The sequence below is a fragment of the Chrysemys picta genome, chromosome 10, assembly GCF_011386835.1.
Source record: "Chrysemys picta bellii isolate R12L10 chromosome 10, ASM1138683v2, whole genome shotgun sequence".
Classification (NCBI taxonomy): Eukaryota; Metazoa; Chordata; order Testudines; family Emydidae; genus Chrysemys; species Chrysemys picta.
This window is the reverse complement of record NC_088800.1, coordinates 60,497,481-60,515,987: the sequence shown is the minus strand read 5'-3', so window position 1 is coordinate 60,515,987 and position 18,507 is coordinate 60,497,481. Positions and strand designations below refer to the sequence as shown.

The following is an 18,507-nucleotide window of genomic DNA, read 5'->3' as shown; positions in this document are numbered from 1 at the left end:
ATGTTCTACAATGTCAGGAGCAGCATACCTGTAGCCTGTGCAGTCTATCCAGAGAGATCTTGAATTTTTGTTCAAATGAGACTTTCTGCAAACTTGCAAATAGGAGGTTATTTATAATTCATTAAAAATTACATATTTTTTCCAGAGGTAAAAAAGAATTATATCCTGTCATATAAAAAAATTATTTGTAGGGTTGAAACTATACAAATGTACAGTAAAAGCAGAATTTACAGACTACTGATTCCAGGAATACTAGGATCATTTAAGTTTGGCTACAGCTGTTTATACATTTATTTGAAAACAATGAAGTAGCCCAATTCATTATTAGAACATTTATTGTACAACATTACTTTTAACAGCCATGAACTCCTTTGGGTTTTGTCAAGCAGAGTAGCTGCCTGAGAAATTGACTTTATTAGTGCTGTTGGTTGAAAGAGTTAAAGTAAGTTTGTACGGTAAATCTCCAACTGTGGGAAGGTTTGAATTTTCTGGCAGGTAATCAGATAATTGTGTTAATTGGCAGAGTGGGGAATGAATGAGCAGGTGTATAAAAAGCAGAGCAGAAGACTACCAGAAGGAAGAGACAATGAAGGAAGACCAATCAGCCTGCAGGAACAAAGATTAGAAAACCCCAGGGAGCTTATAAAAGTCTAAAATATAAAGACAAAAACAAACAAAAAGTGATTAAGGAAGAGAGGTCTGGTTTTGCTGGTCTGATTTTGAAACTTTCTGTGTAGAAACTCATGGGTTCCTAATCTCTCTGGTCCCCTACTGTGGGTGTTGCAGTGGAGGAGCATTACACAGTTCGGTCAGAGACCGGACATTGTGCAGCGGAAATGGCTGTAAAGAAACAACAGTCACCGAAATTTGTCAGAACCATGTACAGTTACATATCTACAAATCTCTGATTTAGAGAACGTTCATCTAGATATCTTAGGTTAAGGAAGTAATCACTCTGGTACTCTTTTAAAAGCGTATGACCTGAGTAGTGACTTGATTTTAGCCAGTTTCTTCACACTTGTTCTTTTCAATTGCTAATGAGAAAGGAAAACTAGTCCCCTAGTGTATTTTGCTATATGTATGCACAGTGCCTACCACAATGGCCCTGATCTTTGTTGCACTCTCTAAACACTATCATAATACACATAAATAAGGCCTGGTCTACACTAGGCGTTTATGTCGAAGTTAGCGCCGTTAAATCGAATTAACCCTGCACCCGTCCACACTGCGATGCTATTTAGTTCGACACAGAGGTCTCTTTAATTCGACTTCTGTACTCCTCCCCGACGAGGGGAGTAGTGCTAAATTCGACATGGCCATGTCGAATTAGGCTAGGTGTGGATGGAAATCGACGCTAATAGCTCCGGGAGCTATCCCACAGTGCACCACTCTGTTGACGCTCTGGACAGCAGTGCGAGCTTGGATGCTCTGACCAGCCACACAGGAAAAGCCCCGGGAAAATTTGAATTTGAATTCCTTTTCCTGTCTGGCCAGTTTGAATCTCATTTCCTGTCTGGACATCGTGGCGAGCACAGCAGCACTGGCAACGATGCAGAGCTCTCCAGCAGTGATGGCCGTGCAGTCTGGGAATAGAAAGAGAGCCCCAGCATGGACTGATCGTGAAGTCTTGGATCTCATCGCTGTGTGGGGCGATGAGTCCGTGCTTTCCGAGCTGCGATCCAAAAGAAGGAATGCAAAGATCTACGAGAAGATCTCTAAAGACATGGCAGAGAGAGGATACAGCCGGGATGCAACGCAGTGCCGCGTGAAAATCAAGGAGCTGAGACAAGGCTACCAGAAGACCAAAGAGGCAAACGGACGCTCCGGATCCCATCCCCAGACATCCCGTTTCTACGAGGCACTGCATTCCATCCTCGGTGCTGCCGCCACCACTACCCCACCAGTGACCGTGGACTCTGAGGATGGGATACTGTCCACGGCCGGTTCCTCGGACATGTTAGGGGACGGGGAAGATGAGGAAGGAGATGAGGAGGGCGAGGCAGTCGGCAGCTCTCACAACGCTGATTTCCCCGACAGCCAGGATCTCTTCATCACCCTTACAGAGATCCCCTACGAAGCGTCCCCAGCCGTTACCCCGGACACAGAATCTGGTGAAGGATCAGCCAGTAAGTGTTGTAAACATCTAAACATTTATTTTTAACAAAACAGGAATATTAACAATTAAAAGAATGGGTTGTTCATGATTAGTGTGCCCTAGGCGCTTAACGGTTTAGTAAGGGGCAGTGCAAGTTTTGAAAAGAAATCTAGCAATGTCCGGTTTTCAGTGATTGTCCTGCACAAGCCGCTCTACTGTTTATTCCCTGCTACTGCAGCTACAGTAAAATGCGGTCTATGTGTCCGGGGATAGAGCAGTAATCCTCCTGGGACATCTCGATGAAGCTCTCCTGGAGGTAACTTGAAAGCCGTTGCATGAGGTTCTTGGGGAGAGCGGCCTTATTGGGTCCTCCGAAGTACGACACGTTGCCGCGCCACGAGATTATCAAGTACTCGGGGATCATTGCTCTGCACAGCAGGGCGGCATACGGCCCTGGTCTTTGGAGGCTTTCCCGGAGCATTCTCTCTTTGTCGCTCTCGGAGATCCTCATCAAGGTGATGTCGGCCATGGTGACCTGCTTTTAATTAGGTAGGGGAATGTTAGTGTTGGGACTGCTTGCCCGTTCCTTTACAGAACTGTAACCGCTGGTTTGCAGCCACGCGGTGGAGGCGGGAGAGGGGCAGCTGAAAGGGATCGTTCCCGGGGACAGCCGCGAGGGGGTGGGACAGGGGCAGAGTTCCCGCTTGCCGGATTGCTGGCAGCAGGGACTGACATTGATTTAAATGTGAAATGAGGCCAGTGGTAATATAAAAGTTTTGAACTGCCACAAGTGTACGGCTTACCATGTCTGCCTGCAACAGAAATTCCGTTGTGCTGCCTCGCTTCTCAAATGTGCTGTTCAAGACCCCAGGCACTGAATGCGAAGGCCGAGAATTCGACCTTGTGCTGAGTGCGCATGTGAAAAGTGCTGTGCATGGTCTTGTTCACAGAGAAAGACTATGTTCTTTGTTCACAACTACATTTATCTTTCTGAGGAATTCACTCCCTTTTTCCCATTTCCACAGCCCCGTCTGCGACTGTCTCACAACCTAGCCTGGAATCACACTCCCAGAGGCTAGCGCGGATTAGGCGTAGGAAGAAGAGGACACGGGAGGACATGTTCTCTGAGCTTATGGCCTCTTCCCAAGCCCAGGCAGCACAGCAGACCCAGTGGCGGGAGAACTTGACCCGAATGCACCAAGCCAACATGGATCGGGAGGAGAGGTGGCGGCAGGAAGACCAGCAGGCGACTCAAACGCTGCTTGGACTACTGAGGGAGCAAACGGACACGCTCCGGCGCCTTGTGGATGTTCTGCAGGAACGGAGGCAGGAGGACAGAGCCCCGCTGCAGTCCATCTCTAACCGCCCTCCCCCGCCACCAAGTCCCATACCCACCTCACCCAAAGTGCAAAGAAGGAGAGGCGGCAGAGTCCCTGCTAAGTCTCACTCCACCCCTGCAGAGAGCTCTAGTAGCAGAAGGCTCTCATTTCCCAAAATTTGAAAAGTTCTTTCCTTCCCGCCTGACACAAGCCCCCGTCCAAGTTTCACCTCCCAATGCCATGTGTAGTTGATAATAAAAAATTCGTTTCTGTTAACTACTGTTTCAATCATGTTCTTTTGGAGGAGGAGGGGAAAGGGGGTTGGTAATTGGACAGGACAGTCTCCTTTGGCAGGGTACATAGTCGGGGGCAGGCACAGCAGCAGGGCACATACACAGTGCAGTGATGCAGTGACTAGTTGCCCCGGTTAGTCTGGGAGGTTGTTTTCATGTAATGTTGGGGGGGGGTGGGTTGCTCTGTGACTTTGTGGCGGGGGAGGGCAGTTACAGATCTTAAGCGCCGGTCCTTAGGCAGGATCACAGAGCCACACAGCATGGGATCTGTAACCGTCCTCCCCCTGCCACAAAGTCAAATAGACCCCCCATACACACAGTCCCGATCAGGAGGGTTGACAGGCTCCGTTGAAACAAGCATCCCACCGCAGCGGAGCCTGTCAATCCTTGAGTTTAGAAGCTGCATTCGCGTCACTACACTACACCCGCCCCGCACCACAGTCTGCGTCCCAGTTTTAAAAAATTCCCCGCGAAAACAGTATTAAAGAAAACGGTGTGCTTTAACAAAGTAGAACTATTTTTATTTCGACACGTGTGTTGGAGGGGGGGTGAAGGGGGTATGTAACTGGATAGGATAGTCAACATTACCTGGGTAAAGAAACGGGGGCAGGTTTAGCTTCTCAGTACACAAACTATAAAGTCACAGGTTACCCTGCTCACTCAGGAACTTTGCTTTCAAAGCCTCCCGGATGCACAGCGCTTCCCGCTGGTCTCTTCTAATCGCCCGGCTGTCTGGCTGTGAGTAATCACCAGCCAGGCTATTTTCCTCAACCTCCCACCCCGCCATAAAGGTCTCCCCCTTGCTCTCACAGAGATTGTGGAGCACACAGCAAGCTGCTATAACAATGGGGATATTGGTTTCGCTGAGATCACAGCGAGTCAGTAAGCTTCTCCATCTCCCCTTGAGACGGCCAAAAGCACACTCCACCACCATTCTGCACTTGCTCAGCCGGTAGTTGAAGAGTTCTTTTTCAGTGTCCAGGGCGCCAGTATAGGGCTTCATGAGCCAGGGCATTAGCGGGTAGGCTGGGTCCCCGAGGATGACTATAGGCATCTCCACATCCCCAACAGTTATTTTGTGGTCCGGGAAGTAAATACCTTGTTGCAGCCGTCTAAACAGACCAGAGTTCCTGAAAACACGAGCATCATGAACCTTGCCCGGCCATCCCACGTAGATGTTGGTAAAACGTCCCCTGTGGTCCACCAGTACTTGCAGCACCATGGAAAAGTAGCCCTTTCGGTTAATGTACTGGGTGGCCTGGTGGTCCGGTGCCAGGATAGGGATGTGAGTTCCATCTATGGCCCCACCGCAGTTTGGGTATCCCATCGCTGCGAAGCCATCTATGATCGCCTCCACGTTTCCCAGGGTCACTACCTTTGGCAGCAGTACATCAACGATTGCCTTCGCTATTTGCATCACAACAACCCCCACGGTAGATTTGCCCACCCCAAACTGGTTCGCGACTGACCGGTAGCTGTCTGGCGTTGCAAGCTTCCAGAGGACTATGGCCACTCACTTCTGTACACTCAGTGCAGCTCGCAACCGGGTGTCACTGCGCTTCAGGGCAGGGGACAGCAACTCACAAAGTTCCAGGAAAGTTCCCTTCCGCATGCGAAAGTTTCGCAGCCACTGGGATTCATCCCAGACCTGCAGCACTATGCGGTCCCACCACTCAGTGCTTGTTTCCCGTGCCCAGAATCGCCGTTCCACGGCATCAACATGACCCATTGCCACTGTGATGTCCTCGGCGCTGGGTCGCCTGCTTTCTGACAGGTCTGTGCTACTCTCAGACTTCAGGACATCACCGCGGTGCCGTAGCCTCCTCGCCTGACTTTTCTGCATCTGCCTCAGGGAAACCTTTATGATAAGCTGCGAGACGTTGAGAGCGGCCACAACTGCAGCGATGGTCGCAGCGGGCTCCATGCTCGGAGTACAGTGGCGTCCGCGCTGTCAATGACTGGAAAAGCGCGCGAACTGTTTTCCCGCCGGCGCTTTCAGGGAGGGAGGGCGGGAGTGATGGACGGATGACGACAGTTTCCCAAAAGCACCCTCGACTCATTTTGTTACCCAGAAGGCATTGCCGGCTACACCCAGAATTCCAATGGGCAGAGGGGACTGCGGGAACTGTGGGATAGCTGACCACAGTGCACCGCTTCGAATGTCGACGCTTTCACCGTTAGTGTGGACGCACAAAGTCGAATTACTGTCCTTAGTGTGGACACACACGTTCGACTTTGCAATATCGATTACAAAAATTCGATGCAAGTAAAATCGAACTACTCTCGTAGTGTAGACAAGGCCTAAGAAGTTGGGATAGCTAAAAAAAATTAAATTAGGTTAGGTATAAAATTAGGTTAGGCATAAAACTCTGCATGTTCTTATTTTTCCTTCCAGTATAACAGTAACCTTTATACTTTACTGAAAAAGAAACCCTGAAAAAGTAATGCTTGTAATATTATCTTGATATAAATATGTTAAATACAAATACATTTTTAGTAAAAGATCATGGCTGAGGGTAAACTCTGAAATGGATTTATTGCATTCTTATTTCCATCACAGTACCATGTAAAAATGTAATTCTAAGCATTTCAGCAGTGTTACAAAAGTAAGATTCCTATCCATGCAATAATATTTTTTGCTTAATGTTCCCAGTCATCTCAGGCATAACAGTCTAACTGTAATGTACACATTAGCTAGTCAGCATATAGTAAATTATTCAAAAATATAATAAACCACACCTTAAGAGGTCTTTAGTGTTTCCATTACAAAAGTTATACCGTTAAAAACTGCACAGCACTAATAGCTCAGTCCACACAGAAATACAATTATGCCACATGCAGTGATTGCAAGTGGGTTTTGCATGCATGCTACAGTCTCGTATTTCAATCATGAACTCTGCAATGTGCTGTAGTGGTCTTAACCTCTTGTTTCCCAAACACTTTCCATTTGGAGGTCTGTCTATCTCGAGTGCAAATTACTTTAGTATCTAGATTCTGAAATAAAATGAAATTAAACAGACAAATAAATGTGTACTAAACTTCCCACCCGAGTCAAATAATAAAGAATTTTTAAACATTCATTTGCTTGAAGTGAGGAAAACTCAATTTTTATTTCTAGAATGAAAAGTAGAAAGAACACGGCAGGGACATTTGAACAATTTGTATAGTGGGGGCGCTGAGAGCCATTGAACCAAACTATAAATCCTGTATATAATGGAAACCACTTCAAGCCATAGGGTGTGGCAGCAGCCCCCGCACTCCTAGTTCCAGCACCCCTGGAACATGGGAATATTTGTGAAGAGGATGTGTCTCCATTTCTGTCTCACTTCTAGTGCAGGACTTCATGCTAAGTGTCAGAATTCCTAATATTGCAGTTTTTATAACTTTTATTTCTATTGGGCTTATGGGACAGATTACTTCTAATACATGGTAGATAAATAGAGAGGTGGGGCAGGTATTTTTCAAAGCAAAATAGGAAAATACATATCAGCCTTTGGCATCTTTACCTCATCCCCACTGCTGGTGTTAGTTCTAGGGCATATAAACAAAGTTATTCACCTCTTGAACAACAGATATAATCCATCTTCCAAAGGGAGGAATCTTTCTTTTCTCATCTTCACACCTAAAATTTTCTTCATCACTTACAGCCATTAAAGATCTTGTAAAAAGAACAGAAGTACTTGTGGCACCTTAGAGACTAACAAATTTATTAGAGCATAAGCTTTCGTGGACTACAGCCCACTTCTTCGGATGCATATAGAGTGGAATAAATATTGAGGAGATATATATACACACATACAGAGAGCATGAACAGGTGGGAGTTGTCTTACCAACTCTGAGAGGCCAATTAAGTAAGAGAAAAAAAACTTTTGAAGTGATAATCAAGATAGCCCAGTACAGACAGTTTGATAAGAAGTGTGAGAATACTTACAAGGGGAGATAGATTCAATGTTTGTAATGGCTCAGCCATTCCCAGTCTGTATTCAATCCTGAGTTGATTGTGTCTAGTTTGCATATCAATTCCAGCTCAACAGTCTCTCCTTGGAGTCTGTTTCTGAAGTTTTTCTGTTGTAAGATAGCCACCCGCAGGTCTGACATTGAATGGCTTCCACTTCAGCAGGTGAAAAAACAGATTGACAGAGCCAGATGAGTACCCAGAAGTCACCTCCTACAAGACAGGCCCAACAAAGAAAATAACAGAACACCACTAGCTGTCACCTTCAGCCCCCAACTAAAACCTCTCCAGCGCATCATCAGAGATCTACAACCTATCCTGAAAGATGATCCTTTACTCTCACAGATCTTGGGAGACAGACCTGTCCTCGCTTACAGACAACCCCCCCAACCTAAAGCAAATACTCACCAGCAACCACACATCACTGAACAAAACCACTGACCCAGGAACCTATCCTTGTAACAAAGCCCGATGCCAACTCTGTCCACATATCTATTCAAGTGACATCATCATAGGACCTAATCACATCAGCCATACCATCAGGGGCTCGTTCACCTGCACATCTACCAATGTGAAATATGCCATCATGTGCCAGCAATGCCCCTCTGCCATGTACATTGGCCAAACCGGACAGTCTCTATGCAAAAGAATTAATGGACACAAATCTGACATCAGGAATCATAATACTCAAAAACCAGTGGGAGAACACTTTAACCTGTCTGGCCATTCAATGACAGACCTGCGGGCCTCTCAGAGTTGGTAAGACAACTCCCACCTGTTCATGCTCTCTGTATGTGTGTATATATATCTCCTCAATATTTATTCCACTCTATATGCATAACTGGAATTCTCAGGCACCACAGCAAAATAATTAATAAAACTGAACATGTGTACATCTTTTCAGGATTAGGAGCGTACTTGGTAAAGCATTTTGGGATCTTGCAGGACCTGGACCTGAATTCTAATTTGAATAATTATATTATACCTAATTTAGGGCTGTTGATTAATAGCAGTTAACTCACATGATTAACTCAAAAAAATTAATCGCGATTAAAAAAATTATTCAGGATTAATCACACCTTTAATCACATTGTTAAACAATAGAATACCAATTGAAATGTATTAAACATTTTGGATGCTTTTCCTATATTTTCAAAAATATTGTAGTGTGTGTTGTAATTGAAATCAAAGTATATATTATTTTTATTACAAATATTTGCACTGTAAAAATGATAAAGAAATAGTATTTTTCAATTGAACTCATACAAGTACTGTAGTGCAATCTCTTTATCGTGAAAGTGCAATTTACAAATGTAGATTTTTGATGTTCTTGCATAACTCAAAAACAAAACAAGGTAAAACTTCAGATCCTACAAGTCCACTCCGGCCTACTTCTTGTTCAACCAATCGCTAAGACAAACAAGTTTGTTTACATTTACAGGAGATAATGCTGCCTGCTTCTTATTTACAATGTCACCAGAAAGTGAGAACAGGCATTTGCATGGCACTTTTGTAGCCGGCACTGCAAGGTATTTACGTGTCAGATATGCTAAACATTCGTATGCCCCTTCATGCTTCGGCCACCATTCCAGAGGACATGTTTCCATGCTGATGATGCTCATTAAAAAAATAAGGCATTAATTAAATTTGTGACTGAACTCCTTGGGAGATAATTGTATGTCCCCTGTCCAGTTTTACCCGCATTCTGCCATATATTTCTTGTTACAGCAGTCTCGGATGATGACCCCGCACATGTTGGTCATTTTAAGAACTCTTTCACTGCAGATTTGACAAAATGCAAAGAAGATACCAATGTGAGATTTCTAAAGATAGCTACAGCACTCTACCCAAGGTTATAGACTCTGAAGTGCCTTCCAAAATCTGAGAGGGATGAGGTGTGGAGCATGCTTTCAGAAGTCTTAAAAGAGCAACACTCCAATGCAGAAACTACAGAACCTGAAACACCAAAAAAAGAAAATCAACCTTCTGCTGGTGGCATATGATTCAGATAATGAAAATGAACATGCATCAGTCCACCCTGCTTTGGCTTATTATCGAGTAAAACCCATCATCAGCATGCACACATGTCCCCTGAATTGGTGGTTGAAGCATGAAGGGACATATGAATCTTTAGTACATCTGGCATGTAAATATCTTGCTACGCTGGCTACAGCAGTGCCATGAGAACACCTATTCTCACTTCCATGTGACATTTTAAACAAGAAGTGGGCAGCTTTATCTCCTGCAAATACAAACAAGTTTGTTTACCTGAGCGATTGACTGTACAAGAGGTAGGACTGAATGGACTTGAAGCCTCTAAAATTTACATTGTTTTATTTTTGATTGCAGTTTTTTTTACATAATTCTACATTTGTAAGTTCAACTTCCATGATAAAGAGATTGCGCTACAGTATTTTTTTTTTTTTTAGGTGAAAAACAATTTTTTTTTTGTTTTTTTACAGTGTAAATACTTGTAATAAAAAAAAAAAAAGTGAGCATTGTACACTTTGTATTCTCTGTTGTAATTGAAATCAATATATTTGAAAATGTACAAAACATTCAAAAATATTTAAACAGTGCCATTAATTGCGATTAATTTTTTTAATTGCTTGACAGCCCTAACCTAATTTTATACTTGCAGTGTACTTTCAAAATGGATAAAGTGTTAATAGCAGTCTTTACCTGAATTGTTGTGTAATGATGTTATGCATTATTAAAAAGCTGCCTTCATCCACCCCACAGGTGACTGCATTTCCTGTGGGGGATCAAATTATTCCTGTTTGTATGGTTAAGGATCCTCTGGCATGGAAAGTTCTATTATAAATGCAAGACAATAAAATATAATAAATAATCTTACAGTTATTTGCTGGACAGATTCAATGCCATTTGCATTTTATGTATTTCTTATGTGACCTTTAATCTATTTAACATAGTCTCTCACTTTTCCCAGAAATACCACCCCCCCCCAATTCTGATATTGATTTAATTTAAAAACTGTCTTCCCCATAGAAATAAAATCTAAGATTAAAAAGCCATTAGCTCAGAACAGTTGGTTAGTCTGTAGTCAGACATATTTCCTATATATAGAGAGAGATAGATATAGATATAGATACATGAATTGATAGACAAAATTTTATACCTAAAGGAAAAAGTCCTGATTTACTAATCAGCCATATTTTCTACAAATAAGCATAATTTATAATTCATTCCGATGTTTATAAATGATGGGCTTAAACTGGAAATCAGTGGCATGCAATATAAATCCAAAATTATGTGTATAAATCATGAATTTAAAGTACTTGTGTATAAATTAAATCCATAAATATTGTATAAAATGACAACCCACTCCTTACTGGCTTAATTCATAAAGGCATTTCTTCCCTACATCTGTCGTCAAATCTATAAAAGGCATTAGAAATTTTAGGTAAACTTCCTTAAGCAAACATTTTCATACAGAAAACAGATAATAGAACTCTTGATCTATTTTTTTTCCTTTAACCAGAACACACAATTGAACCTAATTCAGATTTTGTTGCAATCCATGCCTCTTCAGCCATCTCTAACAATATGCAGTGACCCTTTGCAATGTAGCACCTTCAAACCAACACTCAAAGCACTTCATAAATCTTAATAAAGCCTCATCTCACCCAATGAGGAAAGTATAGTTTTTTATATATTTATATATATTTTATAAATAGAAATTGCAGAGAAGAGGTTAAGTGAGTTGCCAAAGGCCACACAGAAAGGCAACAGCAGAGCTAGGAACTGAACCTAGAACAGAACAGAACTTGTCTGAGCCTCTGACTTTAGCCAATGAACTTCACTCACATATTTTTACAGTTGAATAGATGTCGTACACACACACTTTCTTCTAATAAATGGCATACTATATTTTGCCCCTTACTAATTCATCGGTATAATAAATTGAAATCCCATGAGAGGCAGTGCCTGAAATCAGGTACTTGCTCTATACCCTCACTTATAAGCTACTAAGATAAAAATAGAATCCTTACACCATTCATTTGTGTATACTATTCATACTACAAGGCGGTTTTGGTTTTGTTCTTGTTTTTGTGTTTTTTAATTTTACCTTTTAATCTATTTTTATCAATAATGAATTACGGTAGTATAGACAATGGAGATCCTGAGAGTTCCTGTTTTTTTCTCTTTTTTCTTTGCCACAGCCCTCAAAACTATGAAAGTGTTGTAAGAGAACTGGATTACTTGTGAAACAGATTGCCAAAGTTCTTGGAGGAGATTAAAAATGCACACTGGGGCACGGGATATACACACAGCAACAGCTACCTAGCAATCTGAGGTCTGAGAGGTTTTTTTTAAATTTGATCCTCAGTGAGCAATTATGAGAATCACATTGTATTTGGCAAAGTTTGTTAAGAAATAACATACCAGTGGATTCATTTACTGTGAGAAAATAATTCCAGCCCAGCCAAAGAGATCCCTTTTTTTTTTTTTAGTGTAGTTACTCACACAGGAGTCCATTTATTTATATCATCAGTGTTCAAAACAACATTTAAGAGATGTTTCTTTCAAATTCTGTGCCCTTTGTATTCTGATTATTAATGGTGGTTGTTGCATGAGAAGAATGTGCCACATCTTCAGGGCTGAGAAAGAGAAAAATGGGAGTGGGGGAAATATAACAAGAGGTAAGAATACTCACCATTGGGAAGTGATAGAGAAACAGCAGCTAGATGCAAAATGGCCACTATAAAGCTGGAGCTGCTGGACTGGCAAATTTAGAAAGGCCAGTTCCACTAGAAATAATGGCCAAAGAATCCTACAAGGAAATCCCTACACTGAGAAGGATTAAGAGGGCCCAGAAAGTCACAAAGGAAGGCAGCTTGCAAAAGAGAGGCTGCTTTCATTCTATATCCCCAGTATGGCTCAGATTGAGAAATGTACAGAGCAAAGCCTGTGTTGAAGTAATGAGACTACACATAGGCTTAAAGTTGGGCATGTTCTTAAGTAGCTTGCTGAACTGGGGTCTAGATCACAATGTGGTACCCAAACGTGCTAAATGCTTTACATTAAAAATAAAGTTGCTGCCCCAAGAGTCTTCCAGTCTATGTTTTCTCTGAAGTATCACTGATATTTTTTTCCAGCTGAACGTAGGCTCTGACTTCAAAGGTTAAAATAATCTATGCCTTCCCATGAGAGTCAAGATGAGAAAACGAAATAAATACAAACCTGTGTGGAGTCTGCATGTGCCTTAGGTATTTATAACAGACTCTACAGCCATAGGGCAGTAAGAGGGGATGAGTAAAGACAACAGAGAAATTCCCCATGCAAAGGTGCTAATAAGAACCCTGCAAACTACACCTGTAGGATCCAAGGGGTGAACAAGGGTATTTTAAACTGGGAGCATTAGACAGCTCAAAAGGACTGATATCCTGCCTTGCCTTTCACAGCATTTGGCAGGCTTGGGCCAGTACTGAAGAGTAACTTCAGTTACTTCAGTGAGAAACCCCAAAGTCATTCTGCCCGTGTGTGTCCTCTGTGGGTAGGGCACTGGTGCAGTGCCCTCCACAGCTCACATAGACAGTAAAGATCAGAATAGCCACAGCTATCTCATTATTTCAAATTATTATTTTATTTTAATAAGGTAGATTTTCTATAGGCCAGAGGCTCTTTTCCCATGATGTTTTCCTCCTATTTGTTTACACCTGATGTTTTGTGAGTTGCAATGTTATTACAGCTTTCAACAGCCATTAGGAGGTGTCTACAATGTAATTGACTGCAGTGTTATTTACCCTAGTGAGCAGGTATAAATATTTAATTTTTGTGCACCATATGACAATGAGAATTCGTTCAGACAAATATTGTTATTGTTTTTCTCATGCGATAAGTATTTGCTGCTGAGACACAAGTATTTGCATGAAGGGTGCTATCAGATATATCCATTCAACCTAAAAGCCTTGGTGGATCATTTTTATTTAAAAGTGTGCTGTTACTTCCCAAATATAACAGCAGTTAGAAGTGTGCTTTTTATTTGTTTTTTTTCCTTACACCCAAGGAAATAGATGGATGAATTAATAAAAAAGCAGTAGAATAAGCTAAGAGTTGAAAACTTAACCCTGCTACTTCCAGGACTAATCTTCCTTGAAGAGGCATTCCCTAGGTAAAATAAAACAGTGGTGCCACTTAAGAGAAAATATGTTGAAATTGACCTCATTTTCAGGGAATAGCAACCTAATCTGGCCTATGAAGCTGAGGGAATGTACACATAGCCTGAAGCTGTTAATAACAAAGATGAGGAAACAACATGTCATATAGGTAGGTGCCATCTCACTGTTTGTAGAAAGATACTAGGTCATGCCTAAGGCATATGTGAAGCTGTTCCTAATATGGATGATTAACCTTATACCTGCCATAGTTTGGGAGCATAAAGGGACATATAGAATACAAAGTGTTAGCCATTAAAGTTTAAAAATAAATTGTATTTTGGTAAAAATGGTTTAACATAAAAATAAAATCATGAATAGGGATTTATATTCTTTTTTGCTGCTGGAAGAAATCACCATTCAACTATAGTATTCACCTTCATAGAGCAAACAGTGACTTGAGGGCAGGAGAGAACCTTTATAGAAGTTAAACAAACAATTATGAATATAAGGAAGTGGTTGGATAGATGTTGCCTCTCTACTCTTGTCTAATACAGAGATAATATTAGATGTGATAAATATGTTACAAAAGTAGTTAGTATAAGATTCCTAATATTATTGATAATTATTATACTATAGCCTATGAATATTACAGAAAGTTTTGCTAAATTGTATTAATTTAAATCTATATATGAACTAAGGAAATTCACCAAGCCTTTTGCTATGCTATCAACCAGATTTTCTGTGCCAGATGGGGGCATCTGGAGAGATTTAGTCCCCATGGTTATTATTTATACAGCAAATTATTGTTTTGTTTTCTGAGGGAATTTGAAAGTGGGAGTTTGAGAGAAAGCCTAATTTAAATAAAGCTACTCACAGAATTAACAACTCTAATTTGTTTATGTTCAAACTCAACATGGAATTATAGCAAGCACCCTTATAATTCAACCTATACTCTCACAACTGTCTTTGACGCATGCTTCTTGGCTCTCATATAACAAGATAATAATTTTAAGAGAGAAAGGGGGAGATTTTCAATCTACTAATAAAATTGAATGAAATTGCCACCATAAAAGGGTAAAATCCCAAACATTTATAGAAAAACAAAACAACGGAGAGACAAAGGTGGGTGAGATAATATTTTTGATTGGACCAACTTTTATTGGTGAGAGAGACAAGTGTTCAAGTCTGAGGTTTAGCATACATCAAGTCTGAAGAAGAGCTCTATGTAAGCTTGTCTCTCTCATCAACAAAAATTAACTCAATAAAAGATATTATCTCACCCACTTTGTGTCTCTGATATCCAACAGGGCTACAGTCACACTGCATAAAACAAAACACTGACAAATCAGGCATAAAGTATCATGTTCTAACTTGTGATTCTCTCACATACTATGTGACGACTACACCACTTCTTTCCAAAAGAACCCATCTGAGATGTTTAAATAGAAGTTTAACCTTCTGCTTTATTAAACAGTGTTTACCTACTTTAGAGGATTTTCATTACAGAAGAAACAAGTCAGAGTTTATTATTATCACAAGTATATGGAGCAAGAAAATCTCTCTCCATAATTAAGGCTGGCAGCTTTCAAGTATAAATCAGATTTTTGCCCTTCCTTACCACTAAACCTGGGGCAAAGCTCAGCCAATCTAACTGACTTTCTCAAGATCAATTTTTCACCAGACTTTTATTTAAACGAATAAAATAAACATTTCAGGATCAGACGTTTTTATTAGATCTGAGAGTTTGGAAGTGTTTCTTACTTTTATTGGGACATTGCTTCTCAACACCAATGCTTTTGACTATACTCTGTGGAGATTTGGGGGTATAGCTAGAACCTGGCTTTTCAGTGCATCGAACAATGCTAAAATAATGTGCGCTGCAGTCCCAGGAGGGAGGTATAGGAAAGAATGTGGGGGGGAAAGGGCCTAATGGAATGAGTGGAAAGCTGGTAGTCAAGAAATTTCAGATTGCTGTATATTGCTGGCTCTGCGTGTGTGTGACCATAACAAGTAGCCTGATTCAGCATTCACTTAGAAACAACGGAAAGACTCCCATTGACTTCAAGGATCTCTAAGAGCTTTGCAAACATTAACTATTTAACAATCCTCCTGTGTTATCACCTTTTAAAAATGGGGAAAGAGATTAGGGCCCAGGTTCAGCAAAGCACTAAAGCACCTGCTTATGTCCCACTGACTTCAAGCACAAACTATACAGCAATGTCAGACAGTTTATGACCTCCCATGTAGCTCTCCCTGGAACATACCTGAAGCCATTTGTTAGCTTGGAAGAAGATCCCCTGGCATCAGGGCCAGCTCCAGGCACCAGCTTACCAAGCAGGTGCTTGGGGCGGCCACTTCGGAGAGGGGAGGCACGTCCAGCTGTTCGGCAGCAATTCGGCGGACGGTCCCTCACTCCTGCTCGGAGCGAAGGACCTCCCGCCGAATTGCCGCCGCAGATCGCGATCGCAGCTTTTTTTGTTTGTTTGTTTGTTTGGCTGCTTGGGGCGGCCAAAACCCTGGAGCCGGCCCTACCTGGCATCATTCCTTCCTAGATATTTTCTTTCCTTTCTCCTCTTTGAGAGGGTGTTTGCTCTTTCTCTGCAAACAAGGTAATGTGTCTTCATGTGATTCAAGCTTCAGTAAGATGCAGCTATTCTTTAAGCTTTCCTACAGTGAGGAAGGAACGTGTCTGGGCCAAGTTGCATTAGCAGTTTTCCTATGCCATTGAGAGGTTCAGTAATGATTCTCTTTATTAGGGAAACTGAAATGGGCAATATCTTTTGGCCCTGAAGGATCTCTTTACCTAGGTAGATACATCATGCTCATCACTGTGGCATTTGAGGACTTTAAATAAAAAAAACCAAGCAAGCAAGCAACTAATAGGCCAACTCTTCCCCCTTCTGGTTCCACCCATCTTTCCCTATACCAGGGTTCTCCAATTAATTTGATTGTGCTTCCCCTTTCTTTGTGTCTGTAGTAGTTTATGCCCATCCCCCACCCCCAGGTGTCCAGCTAGCAGCTGCCACTCTCCAGCCACCCAGTTCTGAAGGCAGAGTGGAGAGTGGCAGGTACTGGATAGGCACCCAGTTCTGAAGGCAGCACCTCCACCAGCAGCAGCACAGAAGTAAGGGGGGCAATACCATATCATGGCACTCTTACTCCTCCGCTGGTGCTGGCGCTGCCTTGAGAGCTAGGCATCCAGCCAGCAGTGCCACTCTCTGGCCACCCAGCTCTGAATGTATGCAGTAAGGTTTTTTTTTCCCCCTAAAGCTTCTCACACACCCCTAGAATACATTCTATGCCCTCCCAGTTTGAGAACCTCTGTCCTACATTATGATTCCCAAGTGATTGATCTACACTGCACCTTCCACCTCTTCATGATCTGACACTGAAAGATTCTATATTTTATGTCCACAAGAGGACACTTCCAGGTATATACCATGCTAGGTTATCCACAAGTTCTCACAAGACAGCAGTGCTTTAATGCATCAAATGGGTGATGAAAAGCCTGTTTTTCCCCATTGTTCTTTTAATGTTATCACTTGTAACAAAAATTGCAGAGTTTAGAACAGGGGTAAGCAACCTATGGCACGTGTGCCAAAGGCGGTAGGCGAGCTGATTTTCAGTGGCACTTACACTGTCCGGGTCCTGGCCACCAGTCCGGGGGGGCTCTGTATTTTAATTTAATTTTAAATGAAGCTTCTTAAACATTTTAAAAACCTTATTTACTTTACATACAACAATAGTTTAGTTATATATTATAGACTTATAGAAAGAGATCTTCTAAAAATGTTAAAATGTATTACTGGCACGCGAAACCTTAAATTAGAGTGAATAAATGAAGACTTGACACACCACTTCTGAAAAGAGCAACAGAGGGTCCTGTGGCGGGTGCCCATAGTGGTGCCACTGGTCTGGAGGTATATATTGTCACCAAATTTGAAATAATTGGACCTAACCAGATCAGCTACAACACCACCGGCTCATTCACCTGCATGTCCACCAATGTTATATATGCCATCATGTGCCAGCAATGCCCCTCTGCTATGTACATTGGCCAAACTGGACAGTCTACGCAAGAGGATAAATGGACACAAGTCAGATATCAGGAATGGCAATATACAAAAACCTGTAGGAGAACACTTCAACCTCCCTGGCCACACAATAGCAGATGTAAAGGTAGCCATCTTACATCAAAAAAACTTCAGGACCAGACTCCAAAGAGAAACTGCTGAGTTCCAGTTCATTTGCAAATTTGACCCCATCAGATCAGGATTAAATAAAGACTGTGAATGGCTATCCAACTACAGAAGCAGTTTCTCCTCCCTCGGTGTTCACACCTCAACTGCTAGCAGAGCACCTCACCCTCCCTGATTGAACTAACCTCTTTATCTCCATACTGATTTATACCTGCCTCTGGAAATTTCCATTACTTGCATCTGAAGAAGTGAGGTTCTTACCCACGAAAGCTTATGCTCCCAATACTTCTGTTAGTCTTAAAGGTGCCAGAGGACCCTCTGTTGCTTTTTACAGATTCAGACTAACACGGCTACCTCTCTGATCCTTGACACTTCTGAAAAGGTTGCCAGCCCATGGTCTAGAAGAATCGGTTGGGATAATAAATGCAGTTATTAGGTCACTTAATATTTCAGGGGACTCTAGCTTGAGGTCATACAAACATGAATTTGATCAAGGTCAGTAGTAGGGTGACCAGATGTCCCGA

At 42.0% G+C, this 18,507-nt stretch overlaps 2 protein-coding genes across 39 annotated transcripts in view; one reads left to right on the top strand and one right to left on the bottom strand.

The window, feature by feature from the left end:
* The window catches only part of RBFOX1 (RNA binding fox-1 homolog 1), a 2,478,424-nt gene that overhangs the window by 711,070 nt on the left and 1,748,847 nt on the right, over positions 1–18,507 (bottom strand). The window lies entirely within an intron of this gene.
* Positions 1,414–3,690, top strand: LOC135974041 (uncharacterized). The gene is made up of 2 exons (XM_065559920.1): positions 1,414–2,126; positions 3,121–3,690. The coding sequence occupies exons 1-2, from the start codon at positions 1,550–1,552 to the stop codon at positions 3,594–3,596; spliced, it is 1,053 nt and encodes a 350-aa protein (XP_065415992.1). The 5' UTR covers positions 1,414–1,549; the 3' UTR covers positions 3,597–3,690.

Excerpts from the sequence above, each read along its gene's own strand:
- LOC135974041 (XM_065559920.1), top strand. The coding sequence starts at position 1,550 with ATGCAGAGCTCTCCAGCAGTGATGGCCGTGCAGTCTGGGAATAGAAAG. Across the intron at positions 2,127-3,120 it reads ATCTGGTGAAGGATCAGCCA|CCCCGTCTGCGACTGTCTCA; the intron begins GTAAGTGTTGTA and ends CCATTTCCACAG.